The 18,329-nt window shown below is 43.9% G+C and overlaps 1 protein-coding gene across 1 annotated transcript in view; it reads left to right on the plus strand.

Moving 5' to 3' along the window:
- Window positions 1–18,329, plus strand: part of LOC126457607 (SET domain-containing protein SmydA-8) — a 266,574-nt gene that overhangs the window by 120,690 nt on the left and 127,555 nt on the right. The window contains exon 3 of the mRNA XM_050094057.1: window positions 14,128–14,577. Coding sequence (XP_049950014.1) covers window positions 14,128–14,577 — 450 coding nt within the window. The remainder of the gene's footprint in view (window positions 1–14,127; window positions 14,578–18,329) is intronic.

The raw sequence follows: 18,329 nt of genomic DNA on the forward strand, positions 1-18,329 counted from the left end.
CACTCCACACAACGTTTTTCCACTGTTCAGTTGTCCAATGTTTACGCTCCTTACACCAAACGAGGCGTCGTTTGGCATTTACCGGCGTGATGTGTGGCTTATGTGTAGCCGCTCGACCATGAAATCCAACTTTTCTCAAATGGTTCAAATGGCTCTAAGCACTATGGGACTTTGACGTCATCAGTCCCCTAGACATAGAACTACTTAAACCTAACGAACCTAAGGACATCACACACATCCATGCCCGAGGCAGGATTCGAACCTGCAACTGTAGCAGCCAAGTTTTCTCGCCTCCCGCCTAACTGTCGTAGTGCTTGCAGTGAATCCTGATGCAGTTTGGAATTCCTGTGTGATGGTCTGGATAGATATCTGCCTATTACACGAGACTCTTCAACTGTCGGCGGTCTCCATCAGTCAACAGACGAGGTCGGCCTGTACACTTTTGTGCTGTACTTGTTCTTTCACGTATCCACTTCACTATCACATCGGAAACAGTAGGCCTAGGGATGTTTAGAAGTGTGGAAATCTCGCGTAAGGACGTATGACACAAGTGACACCCAATGACCTGACCACGTCCGAAGTCCGTGAGTTCCGCGGAGCGCTCCATTCTGGTCTCTCACGATGTCTAATGAGTACTGAGGTCGCTGATATGGAGTACCTGGCAGTAGATGGCAGCACAATGCACCTAATATGAAAATCGTATGTTTTTGGGGTTGTCCGGATACTTTTGATCATATAGTGAATCAAAAGTAATTTCAAGTTGTGACATCAGCCACAGGATGACAACAACTGTCTCACAGAACGCTGTAGTAAGAGTTTGGCAAAGTTGCTATCGGCGTTGTTGATGTCAAATAGAGAAATTGAGATACAGTACTGCCGGGCGTGACATTCGCCTACAACACAGCGAAACAAAACACCATACGCCTCAGACCGTTCTTTCTGCTCCACAGTCGTGACCCCAAGACGACAATGGATACATTGTTTTCGTTTCAACAGGACGATGCACACGATAACTATGTGAAACACCTCATCATCAGGATCGAAGATGCAAGACAGCTGAATCACATACGGATCCTGGGAGCCCAGGAGAAGGGCCGACAGCGCTATAATACCGGTGAGATTCAACCCGGAAGAACTGGTGTGCCGAAAGTGGGACTATCGAAAAAGTTGCTACAGTGCTTTCCTGGACTGTATCGTATCCTTCGAGGTTTGTCGGGCGTCACGTACGAGGTGGAGGATTATCATCCTTTATCAACTAGACAAAAGCGCACAAACTTCATCCATGTCATCCATATGAAGCCCTTATATAGTCCTGAGACGCAGATCGATGGTGGGGGTTCCTCATTCGAGGAAACTGAAGACCCGCTCGATGCTCGCAAAGCTTTGACGGGTAGAACTACTTTCGATGCTCATCATAGTGAAGAGCAGGTGATAACGCCACCTGAAAGCGAGTGTTCGCCAGCGCTGCCACACGGAAGACCCACGACAAGTTCTAAATCCCAGGTTTCCTCCATATTTCTACCTCTAGCCTACTGTTCTTGCTCTTGATCTCAGATCAAGATAATTTAAAATTCTCTGTTGCTCATGTTCTACTGTAAATACATATTATGCATCTTTTGAAGATCATTCGCCAGTTTATTAATTTCGTGCTCGCATCGTTGAAACATTATGTCATCGACATTTCTTCTGTACATAAGTAATTAATCAGTGTACTGAGCATTCTTCTTTAAAAATCAGTTTCGAACGCGTTCAAAAACGTTTCCGCTATCTGCTCTGCTAATGCACAACCCATTGATAAACCGTTTTCTTGTACGTAAAAGTTGCTATTTAAAATAAAGTAATTGAATGATAAAACCAATTTTAACGGTCCTGTAAATTCGTTTGTTTCCGCCTTAGATATTTTTTCATGCTCACCCAAGTTGTTTTTTATAACGTCTATAATTTCCTCAACCGGCACAACCAGTGCTTATGTTCCATGCGTCTAGCTCCAAGTATAGTTCCGCGCTCTAAGCCTGTTAACCCCCGTCGTGTGGCCACAGTCACATCGGACACCTCTTCACACGAATCACCTGAGTATTGTCCTACCACCAGCTCTATATGTACTTATCGGTATCCCATGATTTTTGCCACTTCAGTGTTTGTCCCCTGCCCATTGAGTTGTTCTGTATGCAGTCTGCGCCGGAGAGCGCGCAACAGCGTCGATGGCTGTGGCTGGCGATTGGTCCTTGTGCGTATCTTGATGGGTTCTCTAAAGACGCTGTCCCCGTATTCAGAAGTTTGTGCTAAGATCTTGATGCATTCGTATTACATCACCGACCGCCGATTTGTTAAGATACATTAGTCGAGTGTGCCGCTGGTGTTCTCAGCAACGATCTTTGATGGCGTGCGTTGGTTGTCCAGTATATGTCTTGCCATACTGACACGAAGTCTAGTATACTTTCCGCAAATAGGAATCATCTTTAACGCTCCCCAGGAATGCTCCAGTTTTATTGGGTGGGCAGAAGGTAGTTTTTACTGTAGGTGGATTTTTCCTGATAGCGCTCCAGTGTACCGTATAAAAGCTGTGGCTGCCTCTTACTCCGTAACTTCGTCCGTCTTCACAACTTCACAGGTTGTACTGTAGTGGCAAGTCGTAGAGCGCTCCGGATCTGAAATCTCGAGTAACTGTTTTTATGGAACACCGCTCTGGGGTATTCCGAGTCCTGTCATGACTGTCTTGATCTGAGATGGTGCACGTCCTATGTACTGGCAATATAGCGCCAGTAGTAACACTGGATTAAAACTGAAGAAACTGCAAGAAGGTGGGAATTTAAGGAGATGGGACTTGGATACACTGACTAAACCAGAGATTGTATAAGGTTTCAGGGAGAGCATAAGGGAACAATTGACAGGAATGGGGGAAAGAAATACAGTAGAAGAAGAATAGGTAGCTTTGAGGGATGAAATAGTGAAGGCAGCAGAAGATCAATTAGGTAAAAAGACGAGGGCTAGTAGGAACCCGTGGGTAACAGAAGAAATATTGAATTTAATTGATGAAAGGAGAAAATATAAATATGCAGTGAATGAAGCAGGCAAAAAGGAATACAAACGTCTCAAAAATGAGATCGACAGGAAGTGCAAAATGGCTAAGCAGGGATGACTAGAGGACAAATGCAAGGATGTAGAGGCTTGTCTCACTAGGGGTAAGAGAGATACTGCCTACAGGAAAATTAAAGAGACCTTTGGAGAAAGGAGAACCACTTGCATGAGTATCAAGAGCTTTGATGGAAACCCAGTTCTAAGCAAAGAAGGGAAAGCAGAAAGGTGGAAGGAGTATATAGAGGGTCTATACAAGGGCGATGTACTTGAGGACGATATTATGGAAATGGAAGAGAATGTAGATGAATTTGAAATGGGAGATATGATACTGCGTGAAGAGTTTGACAGAGCACTGAAAGACCTGAGTCGAAACAAGGCCCCGGGAGTAGACAACATTCCATTAGTACTACTGACAGCCTTGGGAGAGCCAGTCCTGACAAAACTCTGCCTTCTGGTGAGCAAGATGTATGAGGCAGGCCAAATACCCTCAGACTTCAAGAAAACTATAGATGTGAAAATTACCGAACTATCAGTTTAATAAGTCACGGCTGCAAAAAACTAACGCGAATTCTTTACAGACGCATGGAAAAACTGATAGAAGCCGACCTCGGGGAAGATCAGTTTGGATTCCGTTGAAATGTTGGAACACGTGAGGCAATACTGACCCTACGACTTATCTTAGATGAAAGATTAAAGACAGGCAAACCTACGTTTCTAGCATTTGTAGACTTAGAGAAAGCTTTTGACAATGTTAACTGGAATACTCTCTTTCAAATTCTGAAGGTGGCAGGGGTAAAATACAGGGAGCGAAAGGCTATTCACAATTTATACAGAAAGCAGATGACAATTATAAGAGTCGAGGGCTATGAAAGGAAAGCAGTGGTTGGGAAGGGAGTGAGACAGGGTCGTAGCATCTCCCTGATGCTATTCAATCTGTATATTGAGCAAGCAGTAAAGGAAACGAAAGAAAAGCTCGGAGTAGGTATTAAAATCCATCGAGAAGAAATAAAAACTTTGAGGTTCACCGATGACATTGTAATTCTGTCAGAGACAGCAAAGGACTTGGAAGACCAGTTGAATGGAATGGACAGTGTCTTGAATGGGGGGTATAAGATGAACATCAACAAAAGCAAAACGAGGATAATGGAATGTAGTCGAATTAAGTCGGGTGATGCTGAGGGAATTAGATTAGGAAATGAGACACTTAAAGTTGTAAAGGAGTTTTGCTATTTGGGGAGCAAAATAACTGATGATGGTCGAAGTAGAGAGGATATAAAATGTAGACTGGCAATGGCGAGGAAAGCGTTTCTGACGAAGAAAAATTTGTTAACATCGAGTATAGATTTAAATGTCAGGAAGTCGTTTCTGAAAGTATTTGTATGGAGTGTAGCCATGTATGGAAGTGAAACATGGACGATAAATAGTTTAGACAAGAAGAGAATAGAAGCTTTCGAAATGTGGTGCTACAGAAGAATGCTGAAGATTAGATGGGTAGATCACATAACTAATGAGGAGGTATTGAATAGAATTGGGGAGAAGAGGAGCTTGTGTCACAACTTGACTAGAAGAAGGGATCGGTTGGTAGGACATGTTCTGAGACATCGAGGGATCACTAATTTAGTATTGGAGGGCAGCGTGGAGGGTAAAAATTGAAGAGGGAGACCAAGAGATGAATACACTAAGCAGATTCAGAAGGATGTAGGCTGCAGTAGGTACTGGGAGATGAAGAAGCTTGCATGGGGTAGAGTAGCATGGAGAGCTGCATCAAACCAGTCTCAGGACTGAAGACCACAACACAACTACAACAGTAACACTGGTGTGCCTCTCTAGAACACTGGAAGAATGGGAACTCTCCCCGGGTCCGCTGTAGAGCAGAAACATGATAGCGATCTGAAGTTTTCCCGACTTATTTATAATTTGAACAGTTCTCGGGTATCCAACCGGATAGCGTCGTAATTTCTCCACAATATTTCGGCAGACGTACACGCTGCCGTCTTCAGGTGGTTCCTGACGAATGCTGTGCTGTTCCTCTCAACACCCTATATATATTAGCCGTTACCCCCTCCACCGTTCCTCTCCTGTCTACTGGAGGTGGTGGGGGAAGCGGCGCCTGGGTCTGAACTGGGGTCTGCAGTCTCCCTGCTGCCGCTGTCGGGGGCGGTCCTCGATCTCTGGGACCGCATCTTTCTCTCCAGGCTGAGTGCTGGGTTCAAAGACTAACCAAGTTGAAGGCCGCTGTCTTTATTAATTAGATCGTCCTGTAGTCGGATTTCGGTGGCCTCTTTAGTAACGCAGTCCCAGAAGTAGAAGGGTTGACAGAGTATTTTTGTTTTTTCATAGTCCACAGTATGGCCAGTCTTTATACAATGGTCAGCCACGGCTGATTTAGTGGCCTGGCGTGATTCTGTACGGCGCTTGTGTTCGTGGCACCTCTCTTCTACAGTGCTGCGTCGAAGCTCGCTAACAAGTCGCCATCCTGGAGCCGAAGTTCTTGTATATGTTGCACAAAGTGTATGGAATTGCAGATGTGGTGTTCGCATTTTCCCACAAATGGACTAAGGAGAGGTGTTGGGTCAGTTCATAGGTTGCTGCTCCTATGTTGCTGACAATTGGGCGCATGGATGTCCCATCCTTGTGGACCTTTGGTAGGCCATACAGTCGTGGCGGTGCAGCCGCTCGTGGTCGTGGTTAGTGAACTTCGACGTAGTGTCCCTCTTCACTAGGGTACCACTGAAAGACTCCATCGATCTGATAAGCAAGAAATTCGACAACAACCTAACAATGGTCTTCGAGTTCGTGCTCACCTCAACATACATCCTGTTCGACGGAAATTATTATGAACAGACAGATGGCGTCCCCATGGGATGCCCGCTTTCACCGGTTGTAGCCAACGTTTTTAAGGAGAATTTCGAGGAGAAGGCACTAGAACAAGCCAAACAAAAACTAACTTGTTTCTTCCGCTACGTGGATGACACGTTCGTTGTTTGGCCACATGGACGGGGCAGCTTAAATGAATTTCTCGAACACCTCAACTCGCTTCACTCAAACATACAGTTCACGATGGAGGTGGAGCAGGATGGTGCACCGTTTCTTGACGTCCTGGTGAAACGGAAACCTGACGGCAAGCTGGCACACAGTGCATACAGAAAATCTACACACACCGATTTGTACCTAAATGCCTTCAGTTGCCACCACATCCCCAGCGTGAAGGCGTCCAGCGCACACTTGTTCACAGGGCACGATCGATCTGCGATCAGGAGAGCCTTCCAGCAGAACTGCAGCACCTGGAGACAACATTTCGGAAAAATGGATACAACCAGAAGCAAATAAGACACGCACTCAGACAGACTGCGCCAAGAGAACAAGAAGAAGAAACAGAAGAACACAAGTCATTGGTGTGCATTCCGTTTGTCGGAATCACCTCAAGAAAAATCGGTAGAATCCTGGGGAAACACGGTGTGAAATGCGTATTCAGACCCCCTGCAAAAACCTTGACTCTACTGGGTTCAGCGAATGATGACCTAGGCCTTCGAAAACCAGGCGTTTATCAAATTCCCTGTCAGTGCGGAAAATCATACATTGGGGAGACAGTCTGCACTGTAGAAGAGAGGTGCCGCGAACACAAGCACCATACAGAATTACGCCAGGCCACTAAATTAGCCGTGGCTGACCATTGTATAAAGACTGGCCATACTGTGGACTATGAAAAAACAAAAATACTCTGTCAACCCTTCTACTTCTGGGACTGCGTTACTAAAGAGGCCTTCGAAATCCGACTATTAATAAAGACAGCGGCCTTCAACTTAGTGAGGCTTGGAACCCTGCACTCAGCCTGGAGAGAAAGATGTGGTCCCAGAAATCGAGGACCGCCCCCGACGGCGGCAGCAGGGAGACTGCAGACCTCAGTTCAGACCCAGGCGCCGCTTCCCCACCACCTCCAGTAGCCGCCGCGCCGGCCGCACCGAAGACACCAGGAGAGGAACGGTGGATAGGGTAACGGCTTGTATATATAGGGCGCCGAGAGGAACAGCACAGCATTCGTCAGGAACCACCTGAAGATGGCAGCGTGTACGTCTGCCGAAATATTGTGGAGGAATTACGACGCTACCCGGTCGGATACCCGAGAACTGTTCAAATTAGAAACATGATTCACCACTGAACACAGTACGGTGCCATTCATCAGCAGTCCCTGCTTCCTTGTCACGTCAACATTCCAAGCTCAGTCGTTTGTATTGTGCTGTTAACGGTTGCCTACGCATGGGATAGTAATTCTCTAATCTAGTCGCAGCTAGTCTGTAACCAATGAAGTAGTATGTCACAGAATGTTGCAAGAGTCTGATACTTGTTCTCGGATGGCAGGCGGATACGTGAAGAGGTACGATGTGCTCGGTGCACAATATGGCGATCCTCTTTTCTGGTAGTCAGACTTTGTTGGCTACAACCTTCGTGACTAATATGTCTGCTCTTACGTTCCCATACAGTCAGTCCTCGGGGCATTGTCACATCCAAATGCCCAGATTTCACGGTTCGACAAGCTGGCCATATGGAGATCAACACTGAGGCTCCTTTGATACCCCATCAGGTACTGATAACGCTGTCACACATGAGAATATAGCCACCTTGTGCATTAATTTTGATGGAGAGGCCGGCCGGAGTGGCCGAGCGGTTCTAGGCGCTACAGTCTGGAACCGCGCGACCGCTACGGTCGCAGGTTCGAATCCTGCTTCGGGCATGGATGTGTGTGATGTCCTTAGGTTAGTTAGGTTTAAGTAGTTCTAAGTTCTAGGGGACTGATGACCTCAGAAGTTAAGTCCCATAGTGCTCAGAGCCATTTGAACCATTTTTTTTTTATGGAGGGGATAAGGTAGTTAATGTAAGAACTACAGGTAACAGCCTTGCTAGCAACTTAAAATACAGTATTATAAGTGAGCTGGTGGATCTAAGAGAACACTTTCCTATGGTGTTTGTGCAGGTTTTAGAGCATCATGATCAGAATTGGGTTAACACAGATATTAGCCTTGTTAACAAAGAGCAGAGCGAACTGGTTTCGATTGCAACAAAGTGTCGTATCTGTGTAGTGCCTCTTGCTGCAATTGAGATATCGTGATACATAAATCATCGCCTGCACCTGAATTGGAGGGGCTAGGAAAGATTAGCTGAACATCTTGCACGAAGTGTAATAGGGGCCACAAGCACATAAGACAATGTCCCTGTGGTTATTGGAATCAAAGGGGCAAATTCTTTTGGTTCGAGTAAAGTTGCGGATGGACAGTACTGAAAGAAATTGAAACGGAAGATAACCAGAAAAACAAAATTAATTTGTTTCATCAGAACATTAGAGGCTTGGAAAACAAGATAGACGAGTTTATTATATGCCTAGAAGATGTGGAAAATTCTGAAGTGACAGAAGTTCTGTGCGTCTCTGAAAGCACGTAACCACAGGGATGGAGAATTTATATATCAGGGGTTATCGACTATCATCATTTTTGTGTAGAGCTAACATGTAAAATGGAGGAGTTGCAACGTGTGTAAAAGTTTGACACAAAGTCAAAAATATTGAAATAAATAATTTTTGTGTTGATCAGAAGCGTGTACTTGTGAGTTTTTACGACAGAACATTCTCTGATAATTGTAACAGGCTACAGATCCCCTCTAGGAAACTTTCAGCTATTTAAGGAAAATCTAGATGCATTATCGAGTTACCTGTCAGACAAGAAGAAACAGTAGCTTTGAAGATTTTAGTGCAGATTTCTTAAAAGATACGCAAAGGAAAATTTAACTAGAATTTCAGTAGTCGATTATCTAACTCGTGTGGATCAAAATAGTAGGACACTGACTTATAACATTTCTATAGACAGTGCTCAGGTTGAAACAATTAATATGCACGTTTTTGGTAATGGACTTTCTGATCATGGTGCACAGTTAATGGAAAGAAACAATGTGGCATCTTTCAGTATTTAACTGGTTCATACAAACCAATGAGGCTTGTTAAAAAGAACAGGAAACAATATTTTAAGAGATGTTAATGTCAAATTCAATTTATTCCATATCAAATTTGTGTCAATATTTTAAAAAAAATGGCTCTGAGCACTATGGGACTCAGCATCTGAGGTCATCAGTCTCCTAGAACTACTTAAACCTAACTAACCTAAGGACATCACACACATCCATGCCCGAGGCAGGATTCGAACCTTCGACCGTAGCAGTCACGCGGTTCCGGACTGAAGTGCCTTGAACCCCACGGCCACCGCGGCCGGCAATATTTGAAAGTTGCTTTCCTAAAATGTTATCCAGAAGATACAATAAAAAACAAGTAAGCCATGGACAACTAAGTGAACTAAACTCTCATGTAAGAGGAAGACGGAAATTTATATAAAGATCAGAAGAAATCAAGATCCGAGATTACTTGCATAGTATTTTAACGAAAGTCATAGAAATGTCCAGAAGTATGCACGTTTTAACAGAAAGAAATAATGGAGGTAATAAGAAAACGCTATGGTATATTGTCAAACGGGAAACAGGACAGCCAGATGGTGTACAAGATACCGTAACAATTAAACTAAATCACAATGTTTGATGGATAATTCACAAGTTACGAGTACTTTTAACAATCACTTTGTAAATGTAGCAGCAAAAATAGGATTAAGTGTTTGAAGTGAAAAAGCAACAAAATATATTTAAAATGTTATTCCAGAAAACTTTAAGCAATTGGAAATAGGATCGACATCCTTCATTGAAATTAACAGAATTAAGAAGGTTCTAAAAAACAAAAGCTCATATGGTGTTGATGAAATGTCAAAAAGAACTCTGAGAAGTTGTTCCAATTTAATTAGTAAGGTCCTTAGTGATATACGTGATGTGTCACTGACACAGGGAATTTTTCCAGGCAGCTTAAGCATGCAGCTGCTGAAAAGTGACTAGACGTAGTTACACAACTATCGTCCAATTTCTTGACTTACATCTTTTTCCAAAATATTCGAAAAAGTATTGTATTCAAGATCAGTCTCACAGTTAAGTAGAAACAATTTACTTAGCTTATCACAGTTTGGATTCCAGATGGGTTGTTCGATTGACAATACCACTTGTACGTTCACTTGTCAAACAGGACAAGAGTTATATAGTAAACTATCGCCAGTTGGTATTTTTGTGATCTTTCCAAAGCGTTTTATTGTGTAGGTCACATTATTCTCTCAGAAAAACTTAAGTTTCATAAAACTGGTGGTTTTTTAATCACAGTTAACAAACAGAATGCAAAAGATTGTGCCAGATAACTGAAACAATGTTGGAAGGGTAGAGAGCTTTAGTGATTGGACAGAAATCACAAAAGGAGTCTCATAGGGTTCAATTTTTGGTCCACTACTATTCTTTAGATATGAGAATGACCTTGCATTTAATATTCAACAGGCAGAATTGGTACTTTTTGCACACGATGTTAGTATTATAATACACCCTATGTGAGCGAAAGCAACAGAAGAGATTGTAAATGATATTTTCCAAAGAATTATTGAGTGTTTCCTAATAATGGACTCTCCCTAAATTAAAAAAAAATAAACACTCTGTATTCTGTTCTGTCAACAAATAGAGTCATAGAAACAATGGCAGTCACACATGAGCAGCAGTCATTAAATAGAGTAGAATGCTCCAAATTTTTGGGCCTACTTGTTGATGAAATCTTGAACTGGAAGAAGCATATTACTGAGTTTCTCAAACAATTAAGTTCAGCTAATTTTGCTTTTCGTATAATTGCTAGACTTGGGAACAAAAGAATTAACCTCCTCTCATATTTTGCGTATTTCCATTCAATAATGTCGTAAGGAATAATTTTCTGCGATAACGTATCACGTACAAAGAAAGTACTGATTGCAAAAAAGCGAGCAGCAAATATAATATGTGGTGTTCACCCGTAGACTTCAAGTAGACATCTCTTCAAGGAGCTAGGCATTTTACCTGCGCCGTGATAATACATGTATTGGCCAATGAAATTCATCACAAATAATCTTTCACAATTTGGGAAGAACAATTATGTTCAGAATTACAACAAATGGTTCAAATGGCTCTGAGCACTATGGGACTTAACATCTGAGGTCATCAGTCCCCTAGAACTTAGAACTACTTAAACCTAACTAACCTAAGGACATCACACACATCCATGCCCGAGGCAGGATTCGAACCTGCGATCGTAGCGGTCGCGCGGTTCCAGAACTACAACACTAGAGGCAAAAATAACCTTTTATTACACGTTACTGAAGCTATCAGAAAGTCAGAAAGAAGTTCAATATGCAGCAAAAAAAACTTTTAATCATTTCTCCAATACCGTAAAATGTCTGACAGATAGGAAAGCAAGTTTTAAATCTAACTTAAAATCATTTCTCCTAAACAATTGCTTCTATTCCACTGACGAATTTCTCTTCATTAATTGGCACCCTGTAAAAAAATAAATAAAAAAATAAAAGATTATACGTAGTTTCATGAGTAGGACTAAAAAAATAGTGTTGTGCTTAGTGTTAACACTAATCGTGTATGTGTATCCTGTGAACTGACTCTTTCCACGTCATTTCGATAAAAGAATCGTTCAAATGATTTATTGAACATGTAACTAACTAACTTTCCATAATCAATTATTCAAAATGTCAGTCACTATCGCATTATTTATTTTGCCGCCAACCGGTTTCAACCCGCGATGGGGTCATCTTCAGGGAAATTCACACTGTACAGTTATAATATTAGTAAATAATGATAGATATATTATTTATTATTTACTATGTTTTATATTACAACTGGAACAAACTTTAAAATTTACAATTTAAGCATGTAACTACCGTTGGTCACCATGGAGGGCGTTACCGTCTGCCCACGTGTTGTTGGCCGTTATTTAAGCTCATGCAGAGCCAACCATGCATAGTTACCAACCGTGCACAGACAGGGTGACGACTCCAGCGAGCGGCCAAATGGGTACAAAAATCTGTTTATTTAAGTAACTTTGACTAATTGCTTGCAGATTACCTACATCATTACTTACTAATATTTCAACTTTACAGTGTAAATTGCCCTGAAGAAAATGAGATTCTGGACTGGCTTACTGGTCTGCTTTTTATTGCTTCTTCACGTGTTTGCAATGCACATGCAAGAGAACACACAAAGGCACTAGTTTATAGTTTCAGCAGAAAAAAAATAGACGAGGAGTACTAAATTCCCCAGTCAGTTACCAGAACAGGCGGCTACCCTGGCCCGTAACTTCGTTACGATACTGGTACGCATAGCAGCGAATGGTGTTACAGATCTTGGTACATGGGAGTGCAGATTCTATTGCTCTAAATGAAACTTTAGGTTAAAGTACTCGTTACAATGAAAGTGATATACAAATACACGTAGCTAAATTTACGATGGAAACCAATAACACTACCCATCGCGGGTTGAAACCCGTTGGCGGCGAAATAAATGATGCTATTGTGACTGTCATTTTGAATAATTGACTATAAGTAAACTAATCGCTGTTTATCTCCATACAACTATGTTGTCTAAAAAAAATATAACTTTCCATAGGCAAACCTACGTTTCTAGCATTTGTAGACTTAGAGAAAGCTTTTGACAATGTTGACTGGAATATTCTCTTTCAAATTCTGAAGGTAGCAGGGGTAAAATACAGGGAGCGAAAGGCCATTTACAATTTGTACAGAAAGCAGATGGCAGTTATAAGAGTCGAGGGACATGAAAGGGAAGCAGTGGTTGGGAAGGGAGTGAGACAGGATTGTAGCCTCTCCCTGATGCTATTCAATCTGTATATTGAGCAAGCAGTAAAGGAAACGAAAGAAAAGTTCGGAGTAGGTATTAAAATCCATGGAGAAGAAATAAAAACTTTGAGGTTCGCCGATGACATTGTAATTCTGTCAGAGACAGCAAAGGACTTGGAAGAGCAGTTGAACGGAATGGACAGTGTCTTGAATGGGGGGTATAAGATGAACATCAACAAAAGCAAAACGAGGATAATGGAATGCAGTCGAATTAAGTCGGGTGATGCTGAGGGAATTAGATTAGGAAATGAGACACTTGAAGTAGTAAAGGAGTTTTGCTATTTGGTGAGCAAAATAACTGATGATAATGGAAGTAGAGAGGATATAAAATGTAGACTGGCAATGGCAAGGAAAGCATTTCTGACGAAGAGGAATTTGTTAACATCGGGTATAGATTTAAATGTCAGGAAGTCGTTTCTGAAAGTATTTGTATGGAGTGTAGCCATGTATGGAAGTGAAACATGGACGATAAATAGTTTAGACAAGAAGAGAATAGAAGCTTTCGAAATGTGGTGCTGCAAAAGAATGCTGAAGATTAGATGGGTGGATCACATAACTAATGAGGAGGTACTGAATCGAATTGGGGAGAAGAGGAGTTTGTGGCACAACTTGACTAGAAGAAGGGATCGGTTGGTAGGACATGTTCTGAGGCATCAACGGATCACCAATTTAGCACTGGAGGGCAGCATGGAGGGTAAAAGTCGTAGAGGGAGACCAAGAGATGAATACACTAAGCAGATTCAGAAGGATGTAGGTTGCAGTAAGTACTGGGAGATGAAGAGGCTTGCACAGGATAGAGTAGCATGGAGAGCTGCATCAAACCAGTCTCAGGACTGAAGACCACAACAACAACAATCTTTCACTGTGGCAATTCAGCAACTGAGGTTGTTCCTTCCCCTTGTAGAACCTGAAGAACCTACCAGATCTGGTAACAACACTGATTAGGAACAACGCTAATGCACTCTCGTGGTCGTTCTAGCTGTCGGAGAGAATTACAGTTCCAATAATTTACATACTCGCCCATTCTGTACATGTGGAGTGAGTTACATTGACATGTGACCATGTGTTCTGGAAGCTTAGCTTCATTTGTCTGGCAGACTCTTTGCTTTAGGAATCTCCTTAGTGATTCATTCACCCCATCATCGCTGTTGTTCTGTATATGCAATATCAAATTTTACTGAGCTCTTTGTACGGCGTGATTTGTGGTCGTGGGTGAGCAGAGACGTGTTGTAGTGTGAAGGCTGACACGTGGCCGCAGGTACGCCGTGGCGACGCGCGACCTGGAGCCGGGCGCCGAGGTGCTGACGGAGCTGCCGGTGGCGGTGGGGCCCAAGGTGGACAGCATGCTGTGCTGCCTCGGCTGCTACGCCTACAACGACGGCTCGACGCTGTGCTCGCGCTGCGGCTGGCCCGTCTGCGGGCCGGACTGCGAGGCGGCGGCCGCCCACGCGCAGGCGGAGTGCGCCGAGTTCTCGCGCGCCGGCGTGCGCCTCGCGCCCGTCGAGGACCCCGCAGACAGCTGCCCGCAGCTCGAGTGCATCCTGCCGCTGCGCGCGCTGCTCGCTAAGGAGCGCGACCCGGCGCGCTGGCAGCGGGAGGTGGCGCCCATGGAGGCGCACAACGACCGCCGCCGCGACACGCCCGGCTGGCACTCCAACCAGGTCAACGTCGTCTCCTTCCTGCGGGACCGCTGCGGGCTCGCAGACAGGTGATTACCGCCAGTTCCAGTGACCGAGAGGGACGGATGAAAATGTGCAAATAAACGAGAGTTTGATTGAAAGTAAATTGTGGTGTATACGTATCTACTCTCATCTTTACTTCAATAAAGTACAAAGTAATACATACATACCGGTTGTCTGTCCTAAGAGTCGTCAGGCGCACTTCCTTTGGTGTTTAGCAATTTTGTTGTTGCTGGAGTCGGTCCAAATAGATACTGGTCATCACGTCTTTCTACAGACAAAATAATAAGACAGAATTTTAAACGCCCATTCAATAGAACGGTCCCAAATTAGTATGCTGTGATATTCATTCTATTGATATGTATAAACAGGGACAGTACAATACGAAGAATAAGCAGTACTCCAAAAGCGACTGAGCAGCGCGGCTGCGTGGCGGTAGCAGTCAGCACAGATGATGGCAGTGCTGTCGCTGCTGGAGTACTGTTTATTCTTTGTGTTTTACTGTTCCTGTTTATACATACCAACAAAATTAATCTCTCACTAGACTAATTTTGGAGCGCTCTATTGAATTAACAGGTAAAATTCCGTTTTAAAAATCATTTTGTTTTTAATGGGACTCGGGCATGGATGTGTATGATGGCCTTAGGTTAGTTAGGTTTAATTAGTTCTAATTTCTAGGCGACTGATGACTTCAGAAGTTAAGTCGCATAGTGCTCAGAGCCATTTGAACCATTTTTTTAATGGGACACAAACGGATGCTTTCCGTTGATAGTAGGCATCGCATGAAAGACTTAACAGGCAGTGTTTGTTTGGGCCTATACCAGCTAGACACTACAAAACAGAATTGCAAGTATCTGCCGAAACACCAGAGAAAATGTGCCTGACGCTCTCAGGAGAGATATTGACACGCCAGGTTATCCGAGCACGCTAACGCGCTGCTTCCTGGACTCGGGTAGGCGCACCGGCCCCGGATCGAATCCGCTCGGCGGATTACCGCCAAGGGCCGGTGTGCCGGCCAGCCTGGATTTGGTTTTTAGGCGGTTTTCCACATCCCCCTCGGTGAATACCGGGCTGGTCCCCATGTCTCGCCTTAGTTACACGTCTCGCAGACATCTGAACACTTTCGTACTATTCCATGGATTACACTAGTCACAGACAGTTGGGGTACGTTAATTCCTTCCCGGGGAGTACGGGGTGGCGGCAGGAACGGCATCCGACCACCCCTTCAGCTAACATTGCCACATCCGATTAACCATGCCGACCCTGCGTATCCGCGGGAAAAAAGGCACAAGCAAAAGAAAAGAAAGAATGGCTTGGTTCAAATGGCTCTGAGCACTATGGGACGAACTTAGAACTACTTAAACCTAACTAACCTAAGGACATCACTCAACACCCAGTCATCACGAGGCGGAGAAAATCCCCGACCCCGCCGGGAATCGAACCCGGGCACGGGAACCGAGAACGCTACCGCACGACCACGAGCTGCGGACAAGAAAAGAAAGCAAAAAAAGCTCTCAGGAGGGATATCCTCTAAACCAGCGCAAAAGAGCTCGAACATGTTCCTGTTTATATAAAAGACTCTAACTGAAAAGTGGAGTACCAGCTGTCTCATTCCACCTTCCTCAGCACCTTTAAAAATTTTCCCAAGAATTTTGCCATGCGAACGTATTTGCGGTTTCTTTAACGTGCAACTTACCTCTCACTCCCGCAAGCACCCCTAACTGCAACTCGCTCACACCCAGAAGTCCATCATTGTAAGTCGCTCATACCCATCCACTCCCACTTGTGCATCCTCACCAACTCATTCAGATCAACTTATTGCTATTATCTCTTTGTGTCTGTCACTGTCTCCTCTCTCACAGCCACAGTTTTCTTCGTTCTGTCCTATTTCTACAGTCTCCTGTCACTGTCGCTATCTTCCTCTTGCTCTCTCTCGGTGTTACCATCTCATCCGTTCCTTCCCACTGCTGTTGTCGCTTCTCACAATCACTACTTCTCTCCTGCTCGTTGTCATTGCCACACGCTCTGTCTCCCATTATCACTGGATCTCACCAAATTCCTCTTTCTCCTTCTCTTTATTTCTCTGCCACTCGCACTTTTCCTTCACTTTTTTGCTAGCAGTGTTCTGTCAGTCTCAACTGTCTTCCACCGTTACTGAGTCCCCTTCTTTCTCTCACACTGCCATTGTCTCCTTCGTTCTTTGCAGCATTTATTACTTTTTTGTGTCTTTCCCACTGAAGCTGGCTCCTTCTCTCTCAGCATAAAAAAGCGCGAATGTGTTCTCATGCCAACATTTTTGGGGAATATTTAAAGGCGCTGAGGAAGGTAGAATGAGGCTCTTGCTACCCCACTTTTCAGTCAGAGTATTCTAAAAACAGGAGCGTATTAGGCTGTCTTGTGCTCTGGTAGGAGCATTTCTCCGCTGGTTCCCTTCTTTCGCCTGCTACAGCAGAGCACGGTCAATCATACGAAAATAACTTTATGGGTCAGTAAAATTTTCATAAATGATAATTATTTGAAACCCTCAGCTGCCGACAGGCGTTCCTGATATACCTCGATGTGGACACCTGAAAATGTGTGTCCCAACCAGGACTCGAACCCAGGATCTCTTGCTTACATGGTAGACACTCTATCCATCTCAGCCACCGGGGACACAGATGAATAGCGCGAGTGCAGAGACTTATCCTTGCACGCTTCCCGTGAGACCCACATTCCCAACTGTCCACAATCTACATACGTAATTAGGAACATTACGTATGAGATTGTGGACAGTTGGGAATGTGGGTCTCACGGTAGGCGTGCAAGGGATAAGTCCCAGCAGTCGCGCTCTTCATCTGTGTCCTCGACGGCTCAGCGCCGGCCGCGGTGGCCGAGCGGTTCTAGGGGCTTCAGTCCAGAACCGCGCTGCTGCTACGGTCGCAGGTTCGAATCCTGCCTCGGTCATGGATGTGTGGGATGTCCTTAGGTTAGTTAGGTTTAAGTAGTTTAAGTTCGAGGGTACCGATGACCTCAGCTGTTAAGTCCCATGGTGCTTAGAGCCATTTGAACCATTTTTTTTTGCCGACAAGGTATCTGAGTGTGCTCGGTCAGAGAGTTAGCTGCCCTCTGTAATAAAAAAAAAACTGAGTGAACGTATCAACAAAGAACCTGAACGGGTGTCATCGGACGTCCGCCCCGAACAAATTCAAGGAACGATATAGAAAAGAAAAAAGATGGACAGACCGTCTGCCATGTAAGCAGGAGACCCCGGGTTCGAGTCCTGGTTGGGGCACAAAATTTCAACTGTTCCCATCGAAGTACATCAACAACACCTGTCGGCAGCTGAGGGTTTCAATTAATTATCATTTATTCTGGAGAAGCTACACGGTCATATTCATATAAAATTTTCATAGTTCAGTTTGTCAAACTGAAATAACACAAAACTAATTTTACACTTCAGACAGGACTTAACGTGTACAAAAATGCTGCATGTGGTTCAGTGGTACAACATCGGGTACCCAGAGCTCTTCTGACGATATCAAAGACACTTTGGAGCATACTTCTCCGTGCTACATCACTTTATAAACTATGTTTTCGCGTCACGCCGGATTTTACGTGCGTATTTTAAGACTACAGGTAAGATAACCTCGAACCTCCGTATCTTGGAAATGAATGAATATATTAAGAAAATTTTCAAGGTTCTCCGAGATCGGTATCTTACGAATATATTGTAAAAATTACTTATATTTAATGCGTGTTATCCGTCTTGCAATCTTCTGCTCGGCTTTGGTAACCAAAAGCG

The sequence above is a fragment of the Schistocerca serialis genome, chromosome 2 (assembly GCF_023864345.2).
Source record: "Schistocerca serialis cubense isolate TAMUIC-IGC-003099 chromosome 2, iqSchSeri2.2, whole genome shotgun sequence".
Lineage (NCBI taxonomy): Eukaryota > Metazoa > Arthropoda > Insecta > Orthoptera > Acrididae > Schistocerca > Schistocerca serialis.